Here is a 25496-nt window from a genome sequence, read left to right as displayed (position 1 = left end):
CTTCCAGTTCTGCTCTGATCTTGGTTATTTCTTGTCTTCTGCTGGTTTTGAAGTTTGTTTGCTGTTGGTTCTCTAGTTATTTTAGTTGTGATGTCAGGGTGTCAATTTGAGATCTTTCAAGCTTTCTGATATGGGCATTTAGTGCTATAACTTTCCCTCTTAACACTGTGTTAGCTGTGTCCCAGAGATTCTGGTACATTGTCTCTTTATTCTAATTGATTTCAAAGAACTTCATGATTTCTTTACTTCCCCAGGAGTCATTGAGGAGCAGGTTGATCAGTTTCCATGTAGTTGTGTGGTTTTGAGTGAGTTTCTTAATCCTGAGTTCTAATTTGATGGCACTGTGCTCTGAGAGACTGCTTGTTATGATTTGAGTTCTTTTGCATTTACTGAGGAGTGTTTTACTTACAATTATGTGATCAGTTTTAGAGTGAGCACCATGTGGACCAAGAATAATGTATACTCTGTTGTTTTGGGGTGGAGAGTTCTGCAACTATCTCTCAGGTCCACTTGATCCAGAGCTGAGTTCAAGTCCTATATATCTTTGTTAATTTTCTGTCTGATACTGACAATGGGATATTAAAGTCCCCGACTATTATTGAGGGAAACATTTTTATATTGAAACAAGCATGGGGCTCTTACACAACTGAATGCAAATGTCACATAATTTTGGGAAATAAAACACAACTTCAGGAAAATTTTGTGACCCGTCTTGAATTCTTCAGAGCAGAAATGAAGGATGCCAGATTGAATTGGCAAGAAGAAAGAGCTAATGTAAGAAGTTCTTGGATTGGGCTAGGAAGTATAGTTGCAGCTCCTGTCTCTGACCCACATCAAGGTCACTTTGAGGGTTCCCTTCTCTGGCCTGCCCTCCAGGGAAAAGTCTGAGAGATGCTACCTTCGGGAGGCAGAGCCCTAGCCCCAGGCAGGGGCTGTGGAGTGAGGGTGGGCACCCTGGTGACAGTGTCTCTCCCATTCCAGGATCAACAGGACACTCTGCTGGAGGTACAGAGAAGCCAGCTGCTGGACAGAGCAGCACTCAGCATCCAGAGAGTCCTGCGAGGCTACAGATACAGGTGCTGCCTCCCCTACCCCACCCAGCCCACTCCTGCCCACAGTGTCCCCACGCATGCCTGCTGCCCACAACCAGGATCATATGTTCCTACTGGGCCCTCCCTGGGGTTACTGAGATCTTCCAGTGTCTTCCCATTAGGGACACTGCAGCCCGTATTAGCCAGAGAATTTGGATACATTATTGGAATGTTTGGAAAAAGCAAAAAGCACTTCCTATGCAAGAGACAGGGGCCAAACGAAGGGTCAGCCCTGCTCTCAACCAGGATTTGACATTCTACTTTGATTATGTCAAAGCATATGGGTTTGGTTTGTGAGGCAGTTTGCTTTTGGAGGGAAAAAACCCCTGGCTTTGCCTCGATTCCCTGGCCAGTAAGAGGATAACGCTTGAGTTGCAATCCAGGATCAGTGGATCAGCAGCGCTGCTCCTTCGCCCTCATCTGAGTTCCTGAGCCACCATAAAAAGGGCTGGAAACCCAGGCTTGAGAAAGTGGGATAAGACAGCCAGCCCCAGGAATAGGGAATGAGGCCACAGAGAGCAGGTCAGGGGACAGGGAGCTGGGGCCCAGAGCTGGAGAGGCAGCTCTGCTGCTGGGAAGCCAGAGGCCGGTTCAGGGCCAGGCCTTGTGATGCTGATCTCAGGACAACAGGCCACATATGACCAAGTAGACCCACGTGGTCAGAGGCCAGGCAGGCTGGCCACCCTGACTGCCGACATCTTAAATTAAATTTTTTGTTTTCAGATTATTGTGGATTTCCATGCAATTGCAAGGAACCATACAGAAAGATCACCATATACTCTTCACCCATTTACCCCAGTAGAAACGTCTTACCCCCAGGATTCCTTCTGGGGCCTCATTTAGCTGCGCCCCCTCCCTCACACCTGCCCCCAGCCCTGCTTAGCCCCGGCAACCTCTAATCTGTTCTCCATTTCTAGAATGTTGCCATTGCACAAATGTTATATACATGAAATTATACAACATGCAGCCTGGCATGCGCTTTTTTCACTCAGCATGTTTCTCTGGAGATTCATCCAGGTTATCACTTGCATCTATAATATGTATATGTTTACACACACACACACACACACACACACACACACACACACACATCTGTAACATGTTTAAAAAGATAAAACTTTTGCCATTGCAAAAATGTTATATACAGCCAATCGGGGTGGAGTGCAGTGGCACAATCTTGGCTCACGACAACCTCTGCCTCCCAGGTTCAAGCTATCCTCCCACTTCAGCCTCCAAAGTAGCTGGATCTACAGGTGCCCACCACAACACCTGGTAATTTTTGTATTTTTTTTTTTTTTTTTGTAGAGACAGGGTTTCATCATGTTACCCAGGCTGGTCTCAAACTCCTGCCCATTTTGAATTAATTTTTGTATCGATTGTGGCACTTAGGTCATGGTTCTTTTAAATTTTTTTTCCTATGGATGTTGCTCTGGTATCATTCACAAAAAAATCTATCCTTCCTTCAATGAATTGCTGTTACATCTTTATCAAAACCTAGCAGTGTGGGTCTATTTCCAGGTTCTCTCTCCCATTCCTTTGACCACTGAATCTATCTCTCCTCAGTGCTACAGCATCTTGTTTATTGTAGTTATACAATAAGTCTTAAAGCTGTGTCAAGTAATTCTTCCCATTTTGCTTCTTTAAACATGTTTTAGTTATTCTAGTTCATTTGCATTTCCATGTACATATAAAAATAATCTTGTATATATCTACAGAAAACAAAACAAAAAAAAACAAAACAAAAAAAACTTGCTGGGATTTTTTATACTAATAGGCTTGTATAGCAATTTGAGAATTAACATCTCTGCGAAATCCATCTTCCAATCCATGAACATGATATGTAGCTCCATTTATTTAGATCTTATTTGATTTCATGCATTCATGTTTTGTAGTTTTAGCACACAAACCTTGTACATGTTTTATTAGATTTACATGTATTTTTTAGCTATTATGCATGGTACTGTATTTTTCATTTTCACAGTGGCATATTCATTGCTAGCAAATAGAAACATGTTGAATTTTTGTGTGTTGACTTCATATCCTGCAGGCCTGCTGAACTGACTTTTCATAAATTCCTTAGAATTTTCTATGTAGATCATCCTGTCATCTGCAAATAGGGACAGCTTTCTTTCTTTCTTTCTTTCTAATCCCTGTGGCTTTTATTTCCATTTCTTGTCTATTGCAGTGGCCAGAACATCCAGTATTATTAGAACGGTGAGAGCAGATATCTTTGCTTTGTCCTTTACCTTAGCGGGAAAGCACTCAGACTTTAACTGTTAAATATAATGTTAGCTGTAGGTTTTTCATAGATGCCCTTTCTCAAGTCGAGAAAGCGTCCCATATTCCTAGTTTTCTGGGAGGTTTTTATCATAAACAAGTGTTGGATATAGACTTTTTTTTCTGCATCAGTTGATCATGATATGAGATTTTTCTTCTTTAGCTTTTTAATGTGTGGGTTACATTTACTGATTTTTAACTGTCGAATCGGCTTTGCATCCCTGGAGGATACTCCACTTGGTCATAGCATATAATTCTTTTTTATGTTGCTGAATGCTGTTTGTTAATGTTTCATTAAGGATTTTTGCATCTATATTCATTAAGTCTGAGGATTTTTTTTCTTTTGCCTTGTCTGGTTTTGGTATCGGAGTAACATTGGCTTCATAAAATAAATTAGGAAGTGTTTCTTTCTCTTCTGTTTTCTGGAAGAAATTGTGTAGAGTTGGTGTGAATTTTTCTTTAAATATTTGGCAGAAATCTCCGGTGAAAACATCTGGTCCTGGGAATTTTTTTTATAGGGAGTTTTTGAATGATAAATTCAATGTATTTGATAGTTACAGGAATGATTCAAATTATCTATTTCATATTGAGTGAGTTGTGGTAATTTGTGCTTTCTGAGGAATTGACCCATGTTATCTAAGCTGTCAAATGTATGCATGTCAATTTGTTCATAGTATTACCTTATTTTCTTCTTGATATGTGCAGACTTTATAGTGATATCTCTTGTTTCATTCCTGATATTGGCCATTTATATCTTCCCCATTTTTTCTTTGCCAGTGTTCCTAAAGATTTGTCAAATTCTTGTCCTGGCCAGGCACGGTGGCTCACACCTGTAATCCCAGCACTTTGGAGGCCAAGGCGGGCAGATCACTCGAGGTCAGGAGTTTGACACCAGCCTAACCAACATGGTGAAACCCCATCTCCACTAAAAATATAAAGATTAGCCAGGTGTGGTGGCAGGCACCTGTAATCCCAGCTACTTGGGAGGCTGAGGCAGGGGAATTGCTTGAACCTGGGAGGCAGAGATTGTGGTGACCCAAGATTGCCCATTGCACTCCAGCCTGGGCAACAAGAGTGAGAGTCTGTCTCAAAAAAAAATAATAGTAATTCGTGTCGTTTTCAAAGAACCAGGCTTTGGTTTCATTACTTCTTTTCTAATTTTTTATTTTTAACTTCCTTGATTTCTGCTCTTTCATTATTTCTGTCCTTTCAACTTTGGGTGTATTTTACCCTTCTTCTTCTAGATTCTTGAGCATGAGATTAGATTATTAATTCAAGGTTTTTCCTCTTTTCTAATTTGGAGTGATATAAATCTCTCAGCACTGCTTTAGCTGTGTTTCACAAATGTTTACATGTTATATTTTCATTTAGCTCATTCAATTTCATTCACTTTCATTCAGAAAAAAATTTAAATTTTCCTTGAAATTTCCTCTGTAAAAATTTATAAGTATGTTGTTCAGTTTTCAAGTGTTTAGAGATTTTCCTGTTATCATTTTGTCATTGACTTCTAGTTTGATTTCACTATGGTAAGAGACACACTCTGCATGAATTGAATTCTATTAAATATGTTGAAGTTTCCTTTATGGCCCAAGATACATCCTCTCTTGGTATATATCCTAAGGGCACTTGGAAAGAACACATATTTTGCTGTTATTTGGGTGGTGTGCTCTGAAAAATGTCAATTAGATCTTCTTGTTGATAGTGGTGTTGAAGTCTATATTATTGCTGATTTTCTGTCCACGTGTTTTATCAATTGTTGAGAGAGTCTCTAGTTATAATTATTGATTTGCCTTTTCCATTTCAGTTTTATCATTTTTGCTTCACATATTTTGCAGCTTTGTTTGGTGAATACACAGTTAGGATTGCTATGTCTTGGCAGATGTGCTTTTTATTATCATGAAATTTCCTCTGTCTCTGGTTATTTCCTTTGCTCTGAAGTCTATTTTATCTGGTATTAATATAGCCACTCCTGTTTCAATTACTATTTACATGATCTATATTTTTCATTGTTTTGCTTTCAGCCTACCTATATATGTTAAGTGAGTTTCTCATAGATGGTATGCAATTGGGTCATGTTTTTCAATGCATTCTGCCAGTCTCTGTCTTGTCATTAGCATACACTAAATTCTCCCTTAACATCGTCAATAGATTGTTGGAAACTATGGCTTTCTAAGAATATAAAGCGGGTACTCAGATATCATTTTTCCCTTCAATGTGGTTTCATTATATTGTTGATGAGAAAACAATTGGTTTCATTACATATCATTTCACTCAAAGCCTCAGTTTCCAAGAAGATATCAATAACATTAAGTGAGGACTTACTGTATTTAGGCCTTTTACATTTAATGTAATTATTCCTGTTAGCGCTCTAGTCTCCGATTTTATTTTTTGTTTTCTACTTTTTCCTCTCTCCTTCACATTTTTATGTTTTCTTTTTTCTGCCTTTCTATGGCTTATTTAAAAATTTTTAAGAATTCCATTTTGATTTATCTGCAATGTGTTAGAGTAGATATCTTTTTTCTAGCTTTCTAAAGTGGTTGTGCTAGGTATCACATTACACACATGCACACAGAGAGAAAGCACTGGTGTCATCACTTTATCACTTCCAGTGAAGTATAGAAATTTTACCCCCTTTTTATGTCCATTTACCTTCTTTCATATGCAATATAATTTTATTAAATATCTTCTCTACATACATTTAGAATAACATCAGAAAGTGTTGGCCAGGCACAATTGCTCATACCTTTAATCCCAGCATTTTGAGAGGCCTGAGCAAGAGGATCACTTGAGGCCAGGAGTTCAAAACCAGCCTGGTCAGCATACTGAGACCTCATCTCTACAAAAGAAAAATAAAAAAGTATCTGGGCATGGTGGTGCATGCCTGTAGTCCCAGCTATTTGGGAGGCTGAGGTAGGAGGATCTTTGAGGCCAGGAGTTCAAAGTTATGGTGAGCACTGATGGCATCACTGCATTCCAGCCTGGATAACAGAGTGAGACCCTGTCTCCAAAAAAGAAAACAAAGAAAGGAAGAAAAACCCAACAACACTTTTTTTGCTCATCTATAAGAAGCAACTCTTGGCTGGATGAGGTGGCTCATGCCTGTAATCCCAGCACTGTGGGAGACTGAGGCAGGTGGATTATTTTAGCCCAGGAGTTTGAGAGCAGCCTGAGCCACATGACAAAACCTCATCTCTACTAAAAATACAAAAAGTTAGCCAGGCATGGTGGTGTGTGCCTGTAGTCCCAGGTACTCAGGAGGCTGGGGTGGAAGGATTACTTGAGCCTGGGAGGTGAAGGTTGCCATTAGCTGAGATCACACCACTGCACTCCAGCCTGGGCAACAGAGTGAGATCTTGTCTCAAAACAATAAAAACCACCTCCTCATCCATCCAAGTTTTATCATGAGATTGCAGTAAATCAGTCACATCTTCAGGCTCCACTTCTTTTTTTTTTTTTTTAAACAGAGTCTCACTCTGTTGCCAGGTGCCAGGCTGGAGCGCAGTGGCATGATCTCAGCTCACTGCAACCTCCACCTCCCAGGTTCAAGCAGTTCTCCTGCCTCAGCCTCCCAAGTAGCTGGGGCTACAGGCACACACCACCACGCTCGGCTAATTTTTGTATTTTTAGTGGAGACGGGGTTTCACCATGTTGGCCAGGATGGTCTCGATCTCTTGACCTCGTGATCTGCCCACCTGGGCCTCCCAAAGTGCAGGGATTACAGGCGTGAGCCACCACGCCCGGCCCAGGCTCCACTTCTAATTCTAGTTCTCTTGCTGTTCCCACTGCATATGCTGTTTCTTCCTCCACTGAAGTCTTAACCCCTCAAAGACATTCATGAAGATTGGAATCAACTTCTGAATTCCTGTTAATGTTGATATTTTGACCTTCTTTCCTGAATCATGAATGTTCTTAGTGGCATCTAGAATGGTGAAACCTTTCCAGAAGGTTTTCAATTACTTTACCCAGATCTGTTAGAAGAATTACTATCTATGGCAGCTATAGCATTATGGCATTTATTTCTTAAATAAGACTTGACAGTCCAAATTACTCTTTGATCTATGAGCTGCAGTATGGATGTTTTGTTCACAAGCATAAACACATTAATCTCCTTATATGTCTTCATCAGAGTTCTTGGGTAGCCAGGTGCATTGTCAATGAGCAGTAGTATTTTGAAAGAAATCTTTTTTTTCTGAGCAGTAGGTCTCAATGATGGCCTTAAAATATTCAGTAAACCATGCTATAAATAGGTATGCTGTCATCCAGGCTTTGTTGCTTCCTTTCTAGATTGCAGGCAGAGTAGCTTTAACATGATTGTTAAGGGCCCTAGGATTTTTCAGTGGTAAATTAGCATTTGCTTCAGCTTAAAGTCACCAGCTTCATAAGCTGCTGATAAGAGAGTCAGCCTATCCTTTAAAGATTTGAAGCCAGGCATTAACCTCTCTCTACCTGTAAAAGTCCTGGTGGCATCTTCTTCCAGTATAAGGCTGTTTTGTCTACATTGAAAATCTGTTGTTTAGTGCAGCCACATTCATCAATGACCTTAGCTAGATCCTCTGGATAACTTGTTGCAGCTTCTCCATCAGCACTTGTTGCTTTACCTTGCACTTTTATGTTATAGAGGTGGCTTCTTTCCTTAAACCTCAGGACCCAACCTTTGATAGCTTTTTTGTAAAATATATGTATTTTATTGCACTTCATGTTCTGGGGTACATGTGCAGATCATGCAGGATTGTTGCATAGGTACATACATGGCAATGTGGTTTGCTGCCTCCATCCCCCTGTCACCTATATCTGGCATTTCTCCCCATGTTATCCCTCCCCAACCTCCCTATCCCTTGATTTCACTCCCCTATTCACCCACAACAGACCCCAGTGTGTGGTGATGCTCCCCTCTCTCTGTCCATGTGTTCTCATTGTTCAATTCCCACTTATGAGTGAGAATATTCAGTGTTTGATTTTCTGTTCTTGTGTCAGTTTGCTGAGAATGATGGTTTCCAGATTCATCCATGTCCCTACAAAGGACACAAACTCATCATTTTTGATGGCTGCCTAGTATTCCATGGTGTATATGTGCCACATTTTCCTTGTCCAGTCTATCATGGATGGGCATTTGGGTTGGTTCCAGGTCTTTGCTATTGTAAACAGTGTTGCAATGAACATACATGTGCATATGTCTTTAATAATAGAATGATTTATAATGCTTTGATATATACCTAGTAATGAGATTGCTGGGTCAAATGGAATTTCTACTTCTAGGTCCTTGAGGAATCACCACAGTGTCTTCCACAATGGTTGAACTAATTTACAATCCCACGAACAGTGTAAAAGTGTTCCTATTTCTCCACATCCTCTCCAGCATCTGTTGTCTCCAGATTTTTTAATGATCACCATTCTAACTGGTGTGAGATGGTATCTCAATGTGGTTTTGATTTGCATTTCTCTAATGACCAGTGATGATGAGCATGTTTTTTATATGTTTGTTGGCTTCATAGATGTCTTCTTTTGAAAAGTGTCTGTTCATGTCCTTTGCCCACTTTTGAATGGGTTTGTTTGCTTGTTTCTTGTAAATCTGTTTTAGTTCTTTGTAGATTCTGGGGAAAAAAAAATTCCCATTCTGTTGGTTGCCGGTTCATGCTATTGATTGTTCCTTTTGCTGTACAGAAGCTCTGGAGTCTAATTAGATCCCATTTCTCTATTTTGGCTTTTGTTCCCATTGCTTTTGGTGTTTTAGCCATGAAGTCCTTGCCTATGCCTATGTCCTGAATGGTTTTACCTAGGTTTTCTTCTAGAGTTTTTATGGTATTGGGTCTTAAGTTTAAGTCTTTAATCCATCTGGAGTTAATTTTAGTGTAAGGTGTCAGGAAGGGGTCCAGTTTCTGCTTTCTGCACATGGCTAGCCAGTTTTGCCAACACCATTTATTAAACAGGGAAACATTTCCCCATTGCTTGTTTTTGTCAGGTTTGTCAAAGATCAGATGGTTGTAGATGTGTGGCGTTGCCTTCAAGGCCTCTGTTCTGTTCCATTGGTCTGTATCTCTGTTTTGTTACCAGTACCATGCTGTTTTGAGGAGTTGTGATCCGTTGGAAGAGGAGAGGTGTTCTGTTTTGGGTGTTTTCACCCTTATTGTGCTGGTTTCTTCCTATCTTTGTGGATTTATTTACCTATGGTCTTTGTAGTTCATGACTTTTGGATGGGGTCTCTTTTGGAGTGGATGTCCTTTTTGTTGATGTTCAAGCTTTTTCTTTCTGTTTTTTAGTTTTCCTTCTAACAGTCAGGCCCTCTGCTGTAGGATTGCTGGAGGTCCACTCCAGACCCTGCTTGCCTGGGGATCACCTGCAGTGGCTGCAGAACAGTAAGGGTTGCTGCCAGTTTCTTTTTCTGTTATCTTCGTCCCAGAAGGATACCCGCCAGATGTCAGCCTGAGCTCTCCTTTATGAGGTGTCTCTTTGGATATATGGGGGTCAGGGAGCTGCTTGAGGAGACAATCTGTCCCTTATATGAGCTCAAGTGCTGAGCTGTGAGCTCCATTGTTCTGTTCAGAGCTGCTGGGCAAGTACATTTAAGTCTGCTGCAGCGGAACTCATAACCACCTTTTTCCCCAAGTGCTCTGTCCTGAGAAGGTGGGGCTTTATTTATAAGTTCCTGACATGCTGCTGCCTTTTTTCAGAGATGCCCTGCCCAGCAAGGAGGTAGCCTAGTCACAGTCTGCCAGCAGAAGCATTGCTGAGCTGCCATGGGCTCTGCCTAGATGCTGTGTGATCTTCCTTGCAGTTTTGTTTATAGAGGTATAGTTAGACCTGCCTCAGTAATAGCTGACTGCCTGTGTAATGGCAGACTGCTTCAGTAATGTGGACTGCCTCAGTAATGGCGGACACCCTTTCTCCTACAGAGCTGGACCATCCCAGGTCCAGCTGTGCTTGCTGCAAAACTCTCAATCCCGGGCATTCCAGATTGCTGGTCTTTGTGGGGGTGGGACCCACCAAGCCAGATCACCTGACTCCCTGTTCCAGCCCTCTTTTTTTTTCAGTTGAATAGGTGGCTCTGTCTTCCAGGCATTCCAGGCACCAGTTGAAACGGCCACCCAGATTTGTGTGAGTTTTTGTGCAGAGACCCACTACACCAGCTGTTTGTGCTGGAAACTCACGGCACTTTTCAGCCTGGGAGTCTCCTGGTCTCTGGGCAGTAATAACTTGTTTGGAAATGTGGTGATCACTCACCCTCTGCGTTGTTCTCGCTGGGAACTGCACTCCAGAGTTGTTCCTATTCGGCTATCTTGGATCAAATCTTGATAGCTTTATGCTTTTCTTCTGCAGCTTCCTTACCTCTCTCAGCCTTCACAGAATTGAAGACAGTTAGGATCTTGCTCTGGATTGGGCTTTGGCTTGAGAAAATGTTGTGGCTGGTTTGATCTTCTATCCAGACCACAAAAACTGTCTCCGTATCAGCAAGAAGGCTGTTTCACTTTCTCATCATTCACATGGTCACCAGTGTAGCACCTTTAATTTCCTTCAGAAACTTTTCCTTTGTGTTCACAACGTGGCTTTTGGCCTGTCTCAGGTTTCAGCAGGCCTTCCTCATGAAGTTTAATCATTTCTCACTTTTGATTTAAAGTGAGGAAAATGAGATGCTTCCTTTCACATGAACACTTAGAGGCCATTATAGAGTTATTAATTGGCCTAATTTCAATATTGCTGTGTCTCAGGGAATAGGGAACAGAGAAAAGGGAGAGAGATGGGGCCCTACTGGTTGGTGGGGCAGTCAGAACACACACATTTATTCAATAAGTTCGCTATCTTTTATGGGTGCAATTTGTGGTGCCCCAAAACAATTCCAGTTGTAACATTAAAGATCACAGATTAGTAACAATGAAAAATTTGAAATATTGCAAGAATTACCAAAGCGTGATACAGACATGACGTGAGCATTTGCTGTTGAAAAAATGATACCAACAGACTAGCTCATGGCTCCACAGACATTCCATGTGTAAAAACACAATATCTGCAAAGTGCAATAGAGTGAAGTGATATCATGATAAATTGAGGCATGCCCACATCTGTATGTACTGAGCTCACCTGGGAGTGACTCCACCCGCCAGAGCCCAGCTTTCAGGTTTTCTTCTCGATATCCAGCCCTGGGCTAGCGGCCCAGGGAGGGGCATCTGCAATAAAAAGTGAAAAGTAAGTTGTATCCCTTTATCTTTGGGGGTAGAGGGAATGAAGAAGAGTTTTCCGATAACAAAAAAACTGGACTGTCGGCCAGGTGCGGTGGCATATGCCTGTAATCCAGCCCTTTGGGAGGCCGAGGTGGGTGGATCATTTGAGGTCAGGAGTTCAAGACCAACCTGGACAACATGGTAAAACCCTGTCTCTACTGAAAATACAAAAATTAGCCGGGCATGGTGGCAGGTGTTTGTAATCCCAGCTACTTGGAAGACTGAGGCAGGAGAATTGCTTCAATCCAAGAGGTAGAGGTTGCAGTGAGCCAAGATCGTGCCATTACACTCCAGCCTGGGCAACAAGAGTGAAACTCCATCTAAAAAAGGAAAAACTAGACTGTCATCATTTACAAATTTGGGTTGCTAGGAGTAGATTTTTTTGTTCCTGACCTGTCTGTGTGTCTTTTGGTCTGTAACACCTTCTGAGAAAGGATTGTACGTATTCATTTTTCCCAGCATTTCACTATCCCTCTTCCCTTCCAAATCAGTTTTTCTCCTCTAGAGGCTTTAAACCATCTGAGGTTGTTACAAGTGTGTGGCTTGCATTGCCCTTCTAGGAAGGAGTTCCTGAGGCAGAGGCGGGCAGCCGTGACCCTGCAGGCCTGGTGGAGAGGCTACTGCAACAGGAGGAATTTCAAGCTGGTGAGAGAGCTCGCTGGGGCGGCTGGGCCCGCGAGACCCGTGGGTAACTGTCCAGTAAAAGACAGATTGGTAAATTTTGTTTCTCTGAATGAGGGACCTCAGGCAGGAAGGATCAAGTCACTCACAGACGTGGCATAGAGATTTAAAACGATCAGACCTCAGCACCCCACACAGTCGCTTCTTAGCTAATCTCCAGCCCCATGGTCCGTAGGCCTCAAAATATTTTCCAGAATTTGGGGCATCTTCAGAGCCAGACTAGGTTGTCCTGCTCTGGAATGGAATAACTCCTGTCTTTTCCTAACTTGCAGACCATAAAATAAGTCAATGGATTGATTATTCTTTGTTTAAAGTACTTTTTCTGTACTTAATCAAGTACTCATCATTTTGTACTTAATCAAGTACTCGTCATTTATTAATGAGTATCTGCTCAAAAAAAAAAAAAGAAAAATGAACTAGAGCAACTATGGCTGTGCCCAGGTCACTTGGCCACTTGCTTTTGTCATGGATGTGACTGGTTGTGACATGAAATGGTCACATCAGCAAGACTGGCCCGGGCCCGCCTGCCCTCCATGCTCACCAAGGGCATGACCGTAGCTGACCTGTGTGGAGCAGTTCCTTGGGGCCCATTGCTTCACATACATCATTTTATTTAATATTAAACCAACTCTGTACATCAAGGAACTGAGGCATAGAGGGGTTGAGTGGTTTCCCCAAGAGCATGAAACCGTTAAACCACAGAGCTGGGGTTTTGATGAGGGGCTGTGACTTCCAAGCTCTTAAGCCAACGCATTGGGTGGGTGTTTGGCAAACTCAGGGCCTGCCGTGGCACTGACGTGGGGGTTCATCCATTTCTTACTGCCCTTTTACTTTAAAGATGCCCTGGGAGATGTGCTTGGCCGCAGGCCTCCACACAGGTGTACTAGCCCGTGGGCAAGTCAGCTGAACTTGGCTGGCAGATGTGGATGGCAGGGCCTCAGGAGTCCACTCTCCCCTGTGAAATCTACATCCATTCTCTCTATCCACAGCCCCAAGGAGGCCACTTTATTATTTATGCCATTTCACAAAGGCTTAGTTAGCACTTACTTGCACATCGGGGTCTGTTCTAAGTACTTTGCAAGTCATAACTCACTGTTCTTGTGTTCATAGGTGTGTGCCATTCTAGCACCAGCCCTTTGCCAAAACCAAACTAGCTGTAAATCTATCTTGCATGGTGTCCTGGGGAGCACCCCTCTTCGTTCCCCGGGGAAGGCGTTCTCGCCCCTGAGCCCACCTCCCTCTTGCCTCTGCAGATCCTCGTGGGCTTTGAGCGCCTGCAGGCTATGGTCCGGAGCCAGCTGCTGGCGAGGCAATACCAGGCCATGCGGCAGAGGATGGTCCAGCTGCAGGCGCTGTGCAGGGGATACTTGGTGCGCCAGCAAGTCCAGGCCAAGAGGAAGGCTGTGGTGGTCATTCAGGCCCATGCCAGAGGCATGGCTGCCCGGCGCAACTTCCAGCAGAGGAAAGCCAGTGTAAGTGGTCACCTGGCTTCTTGGGCAGGTGGGGCTGGCTGGGGCCCCAGTGGGTGAGGGCCAGAAGGAGGCATGAGTGACTGTGTAGAGAGCTCACCAGAAACGCTTTGGAAAATCCCCCTGCCCCCACCACAAGCCAAGACATTAAAACGTGTTCAATTACTCAAGAGTACAGCAAGGATACAGGACACAAGAGGCAAATTAGCAGGCACCTGGGCTGAGATGTAGATATCACGAGAGACACACTCTCTTCTCCCTGTTCAAAGTCAGTGCTACAATGACTCTGCAAGGTTAGGGAGCCGTGGCTGCCACCCAGGGGCATGCAGGGTATATCAAGGGAGAGCCAGCAGGTCAATGGGACAACCTTAGCCTTGAGCCTGGAAAGTGAGCTCAGGTCCCCTCCCTTTCACCTTGGAGATGATTTTGGGGAAAGGGATGGCCAGTCCCCTGGAAGGTGCAGCAAACCTGGGCCAGACAAGCTGAGAAAGGCCCCAGTTCCATGGAAGAGAGCAAAGTGCCCTGGCTACTGGGCTGTGTGTGACAGCTTAGGGACAGAGAAATATTAATACCAAGGGGAGCTGCTGAGTGTCTTTGGGTCTGGCAGGACAAGGAGCAGGAGGACAGCACCAATGACATGATCCCATTTCCTCCCTTGAGTACCGAGACTCAGCCTTCACACTTGGCTCATTTGGAAGTTGTGATAAGGCAAAGGGGCTAGGATAATGTCAACTTCTGCTCCATGGATGAAAACTTGGTCTACCGAGTACACTGCTAATAAATACAGTGAACAGAGCAAGTGAGAGGATGCACCCCCAGACACGTCAGCAGCATGTGTCAGCACCCGCGTGCCCCCAGCTGGCTGCAAAACAGTCTGATCTTTGACTTCATTACTGCAGCCCCTGGGGACATCTCCTGGTAGAACCTTGATGCCCTTTGAATGAAGGGACCTGAGCAGTGCTTGTGCGGCCGAGTTCCTAGGGGGGTCCCTGGAGTTTGAAGGGGTCCCTTAAAGACCATCGGAGGGCAGGGACAAGCAGCAACCTCACCTCTCCAGAGTTCTGATCATCACTGGGAGAGGGAAAGCCCTGGCTGGTTGACCTCTGACCACCCTAGCTGTTAAAATCTATTACTTCAGAGCAGAATATTGATTTGGGCAGATGATGGCAGGATGAGGCTTACTTGGCTTCTGGGAGGTCCTTGCCCTGTGGAGTAAGCAGGCTGGGCCCCATGAGTCCTGCTGGGCCTGTGAGAACCTTCCCCCATGGGTGTGCAGGTACCGCTGGTCATCCCGGCTGAGGCCCAGAAGAGCCAAGGCGCTCTCCCTGCCAAGAAGCGCAAATCTATCTACGACACCGTCACCGACACGGAGATGGTAGAGAAGGTGTTTGGCTTCCTCCCTGCCATGATCGGGGGCCAGGAGGGTCAGGCCCCGCCGCACCTTGAGGTAACACAAGCCTGGTATCCACCATCCAGCCCAGGGTGGGGATAGGGAAGCCTGCCCAGTCATTGACCTCAGTCCACCTCTCGGCTCCCCGAGAAGCCAGAGCGGTGGCGAAGTGCGTGCTGTGGCCTGCTGATCCTACACAGAAGAGGGGAACATGCGTGGGTTCTGTGGTCACAGCCTTCGAGTCAGGCAGGTTTCCCACCTGCAAGACTTCCTAGAGCCTTCTCTACCAATGTTACTGAGCTCTCCATCACACGGCATTCCCTGAGTATATTTGACCCCACCCAGACACCACCAGAGCAACTTCGAGGCCACTGCTCTGCAGTGTGACTGGGGAAGCTTCAGTGAGGATGGTGCATGCGGCAGAGGACAGTGTCTAAGAGTGGGGCCAGAAGGGGAGAGGGCAGGAGGAGCACTGACCCTGCCCAGCAGGGAGGAGGGAGGGGGTGTGTAGAGAGCCCTGTGCTGGCACACGGCAGCCCACCCGAGCCCGCTGAATGTGGGCATGGGTGGTCCCCAGCACCTGAGGGAGTGGGGTAACGCCACAGCCCCTGTGCTGCCCGGCCTGCTGGACAGCCAGCTGATACGTTGGTTGTTACCTGAAAGCCCTGCTGACCCGTGTTCTCCCTCACTGGCCCCAGGATCTGGAATCAACGACCGAGAAGCTGCCTGAGGTTGACCTGGATGCAATCCCCATGGTGGAGGAGCCTGAGGAGGATGTGGATGGCCTGGCCGAGTACACCTTCCCCAAGTTTGCTGTGACTTACTTCCAGAAGTCAGCCAGCCACACCCACATCCGGCGGCCCCTCCGATACCCACTGCTCTACCATGAAGATGATGCCGACTGCTTGGTATCAGGGCTCACTGGCTTCTAGTAGGCTCAGGCCAGCCCCGAGCCTGGGGTCTGAGCTATGGCTCAGGGGGAAGAATGAAGGGGCTGGGGTCACCACTGGGTTCCCACTGGGCCTTCTGTCTTCCTTCCCCAGGCCGCCCTGGCCGTGTGGAACGTCATCCTGAGGTTCATGGGCGACCTCCCAGAGCCACTGTTGTATGCGAGGAACAGCCAGCAGGGAGGCTCAGTGATGCATCACATCCACGACACGCTGGGCAGGGGGCATGGCGCCCAGGCTCTACAGCACGGTGGATCCGCACAGGCAAGTGAGGGGCAGCAGGGGGCAGAGGAGGGCGACACCCACCAGGTGCCTACCAGGGCCCAGGCCCTGGGGCAGCTGAGCAGGACGAAGAGACAAGACCTGGAGCCTCTCCTCAGCCTCACCCACTGAACCGAGCCCCCAGGCCAGGACAAGGGCACTTGCAGTCTTGAACCGTGCTCAGGAGCTCATGAATCTCCACCCTGGGGCTTTTTAAATTAACAGTCATTAATGGAGAGGGTGCCCTGGACTGAGCATTGGGTGTGAGCAGAGGGTGCACTGGACTTGAGCCAGATTCAGATGCACATAACAATGATAGCAACAGGTGTTATTGACTGATGGCCTGCTATGTGCCAGTCGCTTCTCTTCATTCAATTCCCAAGTGGGTCAACCTTACAAGGTAGAAATGATTGTGTTTATTTATAGCTAAAGAAACAAAGAACTGAAATGACCTGCCCCCAATTGCAGTGGATGTGTGTCTGGAACCTGGGCGTTGAATCCATTCTGCTGAATTCAAAGACCAAGCTCCTGACCCGTGTTCTACCCTGCCCTCTAATGAAAGTCACTTCACATCCATTTTTGGTCAGAAGTCCTTCCTAAGGTCCATTTTCATGCTGTGATCTTAGTGGAATTAATCAAAAACAGTCCAGAGAAATTACATAGCAGTGACAGCACTCAGTGGCCCAGCAGTGGCAGGAGCCCATGACTGCCCAATGTGCCAGGTGACCAGCTGGGACTCAGCTCAGTACCTGTGGGGTCCTGTGTGCAGACTGCATAGGAATCTAAGAGTCTGTAGCCTCATCACATGGCCAACCTTGTCCAGGAATTACAGAGAACTGCCCAGGCCCAAGCCCTGACTCCCTGATCTCTCGAGATGTGGGCTCTGTCAGCGTGTTAGGTATCCATAGCTGTATAACAAATTACCCCGTCCCCAAACCTAACTCCTTAAAATAGCACACAATTCATTATCACACAGTTTCTGAGGGTCAGGAGCAGCTTAGCTGCATAGTTCCTGTTCAGAGTCCCTCATGAGGTTGCTATCAAGCTGTCCCCCAGGGCTGCTGTCAACTTGACAGCTGGAGGGGCGGCTCCCAAGAAGGCTCACTTACATGGCTGTTGGTGAGAGGCCTCAGTTCCTTGCCACGTGGGCGTTTCCACAAAGCTGCCTGGGCATCCTCACAACATGGCTTCCCCCAGCATGAACGATCCAAGAAGGAAAGCAGGAAGGAAGGTGCAAATGTCCAGTCTTGGGAGTCACATACCTGTGGCTGTGGAAGGGGCCCACACAGGGCAGGAATTTCAGGAGGCAGAGATCACAAGGCCCACCTGGACGCTGGCAGCCACTCGGGGAAAAGACTCTGGGAGGCAGTCCAGCCAACCAGCACCTCTGGAGGGTGGACACGGGGAGAAGCAGGACTGGCTTCCCAGAGATCAGATCTCAGGTTTTCCTTCCTGCACCTCTTATTAAGTCCCCATGATGTGCCCCAGGCACAGAGCAGTGAGTCCAGCAAGCCTCCCTGCCCTCATGGACTTCGCCAGCTCATGTGTTTCATGGCCAGCCCCTACCTGGTAAACCAGCTTTGACACAGCCGGGAGCTAGTGCCTCGCCCTGGACCAGGCTGACCCCCACCCAAGCCCAGTCCCACACTGAGCTCCAATTGTGGCAGCAAATTCTTCTTGTGACACCGTCATAAGAAGGTGCAGCCCATCCCTCCCACCTGGCCTCTCCACCCACACCCCCACTCTCCTTACCCTCTACAGAGCACCTTGCAGTGGCAGAGGTGATTCATCTGCCATCTTTACTGAGAATGACCATGACCTAGGGCTGTCCTAAGCACCTGGGCTCAGACCCAGTCCTACTTCCCAGGGGTTTACTGGAGAGAGGCACAAGCTTTGGTATCAGAATAGCTCTGAGCCCCTTCCTGGGGTCTGGTGATCCACTGAGCAGCTTTTGTCTAGTCTCTTGCCTTCCCTGAGCCTCTGTTTCCACATCTGGAAGTGAGGATGGGGATGTGCACATGTGTGTGTGGTAAAGCTCCGCTGAACTGAGGGACTGCATAGTGCTTCATAAATTGGGCCAGGAGGCCGGGCGCGGTGGCTCACGCCTGTAATCCCAGCACTTTGAGAGGCCAAGGTGGGTGGATCACAAGCTCAAGAGATCAAGACCATCCTGGTCAACATGGTGAAACCCCGTCTCTACTAAAAATACAAAAAAAAAAATTAGCTGGGCATGGTGGTGTGTGACTGTAATCCCAGCTACTCAGGAGGCTGGGGCAGGAGAATTGCCTGAACCCAGGAGGCAGAGGTTGCGATGAGCCAAGATCGCGCCCATTGCACTCCAGCCTGGGTAACAAGTGTGAAACTCCATCTCAAAAAAAAAAAAAAAAAAAAAAAAAAAAAAAAAAATTGGGCCAGGAAATGGATGGGTGAGAGGAACACGTGCTCCACCCCGGGTGGCTGTGAGGTCAGTATCACTGAGATGAGCCCAGGCTCACCTTCCTGCGGGAACTGTCTCCTTCCACAGAGACCTGGCTGCAAGGACAAAGGAACCAAGGATATCTCCTCCATGAAGCTGAAGCGGTCCTCCCGGGTCACGGGCCAGGTGAACCCAGGGCACAGAACCTCTGTCTGCTCCCAGCTCTGCTCTTGGCCCGCTGCAGGGTTCCAGTCTATTGCTCCCCTCCCCATGCACCAGTTTTCTACTTGGCAGATGGGGAGAATCATAGCTTTCCTGATGGCTGCCTTTGGCTTTCAAGGTGGCCAGCCAGCTGAGCATCGGAGAGGAGGCATTGGAACCTGATGGCCTCGGTGCAGACCGGCCCATGTCCAACCTGGAGAAGGTACACTTCATCGTGGGCTACGCCATCCTGCGGCCCAGGCTCAGGTCAGTTCCCACTCCCCTCCCACCCCCATTCAGAGCATCAGATCCCCTAGCTGGCTCTCAGCCACAGCCACAGCCTCCTCCCCCACCTCCCCCATGACACCTCTCTGTCCTGCGACCTGCAGGCTGGGTCTCAGGACAGCAAGGGTTCTCCATGTGCTCTGCCTTTTAAAAAGCCATGAGTAAAGCCCAGTTATAGGAAAAGAATCATCATGGACCGGTGATTCCTTTTAGAACAGGCTGTAGTGCAGGGCCGTGTAAATGACTGGTTTCTTTCATTTATATTATATACAATTTGCTTTATAGGAATGGGTCTTTTTTTTTTTTTTTTTTTTTTGGAGACAAGGATTTTTGCTTTTGTCCCCAGGCTAGAGTACAATGGTGCCATCTCAGCTCACTGCAACCTCTGTCTCCTGGGTTCCAGTGATTCTCCTGCCTCAGCCTCCTGAGTAGCTGGGATTATAGGCTCACACCACCATGCTTGGCTAATTTTTGTATTTTTAGTAGAGATGGGGTTTCTCCATGTTGGTCAAGCCTCAAACTCCCAATCTCATGATCCTCCCGCCTCAGCCTCCCAAAGTGCTGGGATTACAGGCATGAGCCACTGCACCTGGCCAGGAATGGGTCTTTATACTAATTAGGAGAAACACACGTAGCCTGCAAACACAGAAATTCTCATCCGTGTTGGCTGAATGCACAGAAGCAGAATCCACAGATACAGAGGCTGATTGTTCACTGCTTTAAGGGACCGACCACTGTGTTTTAGAGGTTCATTTACTTTAGGTTAATACTTTTAACAAAATTTGGAAAACTGTTGGTCATTATTTCTTCACATACTTTTTCTACCTCATTTTGTCTCTCTCTTGTCCTTCAAAATCTAATTAAGCCTCTGTAAGATTATTTTATATTGTCCTCCATGTACCTAGGGGTCTGCTTATCTTTTTTTCTTTCTTTTTCTCTCTGTTCTTTAGATTGGATAGTTTCTATTGACCTGTCTTCAAATTTACTGGTCTTCTATCTTCCCCAATCTGCTGTCATATCCATCCAACAAATTTTTTATTTCAGATATTATATTTTTCAGTTCTAGAATTTGTACTTGGGTCTTATTTATATTTCTGTTTCTGTGCCAAGATTTCCTATTTGGTCATTCACTATGAGCATTGTTTACTTTATGTCCTTGAACAGAATTATTGTAGTTTTGAAATCTTTTCTGCAAATCCAATACCTGGGTCATCTCATTAACTGTCAGTCTCTATTAACTGTCTTTTCTCTTGAGGATGGTGGTGTCTTTGTTTCCTCATAAACATGGTACTTGACTGTTTCTTTTCTCATAAGTCTAGTACTTCTGGGTTGTATCCTGGACATTGAGGATGATATGTTAGAGACTCTGGATTCTGTTACATTCTTCCAAAGAGCATTGACTTTTTGTTTTAGGAGGCAATTACCTTGACTGGACTCAAACTCTGTCTCCTCCATGATAAGCGAAAGCTAGAATCCCTGTTTAGTTATTTTAGCTTTGGCTAGAGTACCTGGAGTCTGACCCACCCTTACCCATGCGTGTAAGGGGCCAACCAGAGATTTGGGAAGATTTTATGTGCAAGAGTTAGGACTCTTCTGGTTCTCTTTATTCCAGGACTTCCCATCTCACTTACAAGTTGCTGTGGGTACCCCAGACTCTCTCCTCTGGTTCGTCAAGTCAGTAAGACTACAGGGCTTCTACTCAGGTTTTAGCTGCTCGCATGAGCAGACAGGTCTTCTGATTTAGCTGGTTCTAATTTTCTCATGGTTAATCCTCACTAGCCACCACGCTTTCCAATATGGCAAACACATAAAAGTTGTGTTCAAATGACACGTACTGTGGGTTCTTCAGACATCCCCTGTAAGCACTCCCATACATTGCTGGTGGCCAGAAGTGATACTGTCCAATACTGATCCCTTGAGACTTCCTACTGACTCTAGGCTGAAGAGGAACATCCCACAGCCTTTTACAGCTGGGGTCTTCTAGAAAATGGGCTGCCCACTTGTGCAGAATCCCAGCTGGATGCCTGAAGCCAGCTCCTTCCATGACATCTTTTGGTCAGCAGGAAGCTCATGCCTGCCCAGCCATACGGTACATGTGCAGCTCACTTTTGTTGACTGTCCTCTCTCCTCTTTGCCCATCAAGATGGGCTCAGAATTCTCCAGGAGCAAGTAGGCACTAATCGCTTTGTTCATGGAGGTCCCCAACTCCAGGATACAAAAGTCAAGCACTGGCAAGAACTCAGTCAACAGGCTCTAATCTAGTACCCTGGGAGGTGGTAAATGGGCTTCTGGAGGCATCAGATGGGGAGTAACAAGTAGGCACTAATCGCTTTGTTCATGGAGGTCCCCAACTCCAGGATACAAAAGTCAAGCACTGGCAAGAACTCAGTCAACAGGCTCTAATCTAGTACCCTGGGAGGTGGTAAATGGGCTTCTGCAGGCATCAGATGGGGAGTAACATGGGTCTCTTCTCTGGCAGACAGCCCCCATCTCTCTTGGTATTTCTCCTGGGGTCCCCCTCACCACCCTCATCACTTACAGGGCCTGGAAATGGGCCATAGATCCCTTTACACACATGAAGTCCCTTCTAGGAATCACATTACAAATGTCTTGTCTTCCCTGTGCAGGCTGGAGGTGGCATGGTGGCTGCACTAGTTCTGCCACCTTTTAGTAAATCCTACAAGAATGTGTCTCTTTAGAATGTCAGATGTAAGCACCAATTTGTCCTTGGCTGCAGGATCTGGTGAAATTCCCAGACAAAGCAGATGCCCCATTCCACGTCTGTCACGCATTCCATACACACTTGCTGATCACCCATTCTAGGTCAGGTCCTGGCCTGAGGCTGGGGACACAGAGATGAGGAAGACATGGCTCTGTCCTAGAGGAACTCTCCCTTTAGTTGTGGGGCATGAGAAGACCAGGAAACTCACAATGTCAGCATGTGCTAAGATGGGGGCCTGTTCAGGGCCCCATAGGGGCACCAAGGAGGAGTGACCTTCGTGCCTGCCTGGGCCAGGAAGGAGCATGAGTGTTTGCCAGACAGAGGAAAAGGGTAAATAGATCAACCTTGAGACAGCGTGAAGGATCTGAAATTTCTAAATGGTTTGCTGTAGTTGGGGCCTGGAGTTTAAATTCTATCCTAAGGGAAGTAGGGAAAGTTTTAAGCAAGAGAGCATCATGATCATATCTGACTTCCAGAAAGACCTCTCCGGCAATGTGGTAGGATGGAACCTGTGGCTGGAAGGCCAGGCACGGCTGCTACAGAGTTCCAGAGAGAGCTAATGAGGAATTGCAGAAGACAGATGGCAGTGTATGGTGGTGGGTTGGATTAGGGGAATGAAGGGATGGGAGACTCCAGGATGACCCTCAGATTTCCAGTTTGGGTGAATGGCTGATGGCGATCCCTGCAATCCCTGAAGACCACAGAAAGAGGAGGGATGCAGGAACTCACAGAGCTGACCATGCACATCACTTCCCAACTCTGTTCGCTGCCGTCCTGTCGCAGTAGACATTGGCTTTGGTGGGGACATTTACACCACACAAATAAGCGCATGCCATGAACTGGGCTTTTCTTCCTGCGAGAGCTGGTTGATAAACATTTACCGGCACACCACTGAGTATTAGGAGAAAGACGCTGGCTTCTGGAGATGTGGGATTTGAGGTGCTAATGGGACACTTTTATAACGTGATAGAGGCTTGAGTCCATGGGGAAGGATGCAGGAGAGAACGGCCCCGAGCACACCCCTGCCAGGAGTGGGAAGGCTCCACAGCCTGTGGGAGTGGGAAGGGTCAGGAGATGGGGCTGAGTGGCTCCCATGAAGTCCTCACTTTTCTCTCTGCTGTGGAGGGGAAGGGCTGCATTCAGGAAGGGAGGTGGGGCCTCCAGGCAGAGGGAGAAATGACTGCAGTCACTGCGAGCAGTCCAATGCTCCACACATCTGGGAGCAGATGGGCTGTCCAAGGGGCGCGGCTGCTGGGGACAAGGCTGTGACTAGAGAAACCACTGCTTCTTGAGGCCGAGTGCCACCCTAAAAGACCAGCAGCATGGGCTGTGGAGAGGAAAGGAGTAGGGATACAGAGCCTGCTGGTGCAGAGGAGGAGGCTGGGCAGGGCCCTGGTGCTGGAGGGGCGCCCTGCAGCGGGGACCCCCCAGGGACGCAGAAGAGCTGTGTGCCCAAGTACCTCTGCCTCCTATCCTTCTCCAGCCCCCAGGCTACTATCCCAGTGGTCTGTGTCTTTCAGGGATGAGATTTACTGTCAGATCTGCAAGCAGCTCTCGGAGAATTTCAAAACAAGCAGCCTGGCCCGGGGCTGGATCCTGCTCAGCCTCTGCCTGGGCTGCTTCCCACCCTCAGAGAGGCTCACGAAGGTGAGAGGGCCCGGAAGGGCGGGCAGGGGGCAGGTCCACGAATCCCAGTCCGTGGCCTGTTTCTCCTGCTCCTGCAGGCCAGGTGGGCAGCCATGCCTGCACTTCTCCAGGCCTCAGTTTCCCCAGGTGGAAAAAAGAGCCCTGCTCCTGGCTCCTTTCCAGCTGCTATGCAGCGTCTGCAGGCCCATTTAACGTTGGCTCGGGTGCCAGGATGGCTCTTCAGGACTAAAATGAGAAAGTAGATGACACGGGCCTTGAAAAGACAGGTGACCAGGAGTTGGCCCTGCCTGGAGATGGGCCACGGTGCCTCTTTCTAGTCCTTATGACTGAAAATGGAGGTGGGTGGACCGCGTTTTAGTGGCCCCAAGCTTCACTGATTTAATATACCTTTAAATTCTGATTATAAAAGGAATATGTGGAAATGCAGAGCACCCAAAACCAAAATAAAAGTCATCCTCACACCCAGAGGGAACTTCCACTCATATTTTCTTCCGGCCTTTTGTAGTGTTATCGGGTCCCTGTGATCAAACAGGAAACACTTTCTCACATGTCCCCTTGGGGACAGCAGGAACCACGGTCACTGAGGCCACTGCGCATGGCACTTGGGCTGCTCCTGACACCAGTAAACTTTTCAGGCTCTCCCTCCCCACCCCAAGGCAGAAGAAACAAAATCTCTCTGTAGGACAAAAAAGATCTTCAACACATTTTCTCAAACATGTTTGGGATATGGAGTCTTCAGCTTTTTTTTTTTTTTTTTAGACCGAATCTTGCTCTGTCACCCAGGCTGAAGTGCAGTGGTGCGCTCTTGGTTCACTGCAACTTTTGCCTCCCAGGTTCAAGCGATTCTCCTTCCTCAGCCTCTCGAGTAGCTGGGATTACAGGCACAAGCCACCATGCCAGGCTAATTTTTATATTTTTAGTAGGGACAGGGTTTTACCATACTGGTCAGGCTGGTCTCAAACTTCTGATCTTGTGATCTGCCTGCCTCAGCCTCCCAAAGTGCTGGGATTACAGGCATGAGCCACCAAAGATGGAGTCTGGCTCTGTCACCCAGGCTGGAGTGCAGTGGCATGACCTTAACTGACTGCAACCTCCGCCTCCCAGGTTCAAATGATTCTCCTGCCTCAGTCTCCCGAGTAGCTGGGATTATATGCACATACCACCATGCCAGGCCAATTTTTGTATTTTTAGTGGAGATGGGGTTTCACCATGTGGGCTAGGCTGGTCTCGAACTCCCGACCTCAGGTGATCCGCCTCGGCCTCCCAGAGTGCTGGAATGACAGGCATGAGCCGCCACACCTGGCCCTGCATTTTTCATTTACTGTCTTCATAATTTTTCTCATGGTATCAACCTCCCACCTGCCAGCTGTGATGCCTTGCTGTCCCAGAAGGCAATGGAGTTGGGGGTGGGCATTTAGAGTCCATCTTTCAGTCCTCATCACCATGGATGCCACCATGATCAAAACCACACATCCACCTTTGGGATAGGCCTGAATCACGGCAACAAAGAGTGTGCACACATCAAGACTATGCACCATTTAAAACGCGTTGCCAAACTGCTTCTCAGAAACACGCTGATCCATGTTCCTTCTCACAGGTGTGAGGGTGTCCCCTCAACGCCCCTTAAACACTGAGTATTAGAATCTTTAGTCCACCTGGGCAGTGAATAGAAACTGGCCTCCATTCTGAGTGTCTACCTCTCCTCTCCCCTCCTCACCCACCAGTATCTACTGAACTTCATCAGCCAAGGGCCGGCGACCTACGGGCCTTTCTGTGCCGAGCGCCTGAGACGCACCTATGCCAATGGGGTGCGTGTGGAGCCCCCTACCTGGCTGGAGCTGCAGGTAGGTGCTGGCAGGGGTGAGAGTGGACAGTGAGGGGTGGTGCAGGCTCCCA

The 25496-nt window shown here is 47.1% G+C and overlaps 1 protein-coding gene across 4 annotated transcripts in view; it reads left to right on the top strand.

Annotated features, from left to right (window-relative positions):
* Positions 1 to 25496, top strand: part of MYO7B (myosin VIIB) — a 98782-nt gene that overhangs the window by 58121 nt on the left and 15165 nt on the right. For all 4 annotated transcript variants that reach the window (XM_074399811.1, XM_074399810.1, XM_074399813.1 and 1 more), the window contains exons 19-28: positions 982 to 1076; positions 12142 to 12226; positions 13516 to 13734; positions 15008 to 15178; positions 15820 to 16029; positions 16165 to 16332; positions 18854 to 18931; positions 19086 to 19213; positions 23474 to 23600; positions 25325 to 25444. In XM_074399811.1, coding sequence (XP_074255912.1) covers positions 982 to 1076; positions 12142 to 12226; positions 13516 to 13734; positions 15008 to 15178; positions 15820 to 16029; positions 16165 to 16332; positions 18854 to 18931; positions 19086 to 19213; positions 23474 to 23600; positions 25325 to 25444 — 1401 coding nt within the window. The remainder of the gene's footprint in view (positions 1 to 981; positions 1077 to 12141; positions 12227 to 13515; positions 13735 to 15007; positions 15179 to 15819; positions 16030 to 16164; positions 16333 to 18853; positions 18932 to 19085; positions 19214 to 23473; positions 23601 to 25324; positions 25445 to 25496) is intronic.

Source organism: Saimiri boliviensis, chromosome 5 (assembly GCF_048565385.1).
Source record: "Saimiri boliviensis isolate mSaiBol1 chromosome 5, mSaiBol1.pri, whole genome shotgun sequence".
Taxonomy (NCBI): Eukaryota; Metazoa; Chordata; class Mammalia; order Primates; family Cebidae; genus Saimiri; species Saimiri boliviensis.
The sequence above is the reverse complement of the archived record's forward strand: the minus strand, read 5'-3'. Positions and strand labels throughout refer to the sequence as shown.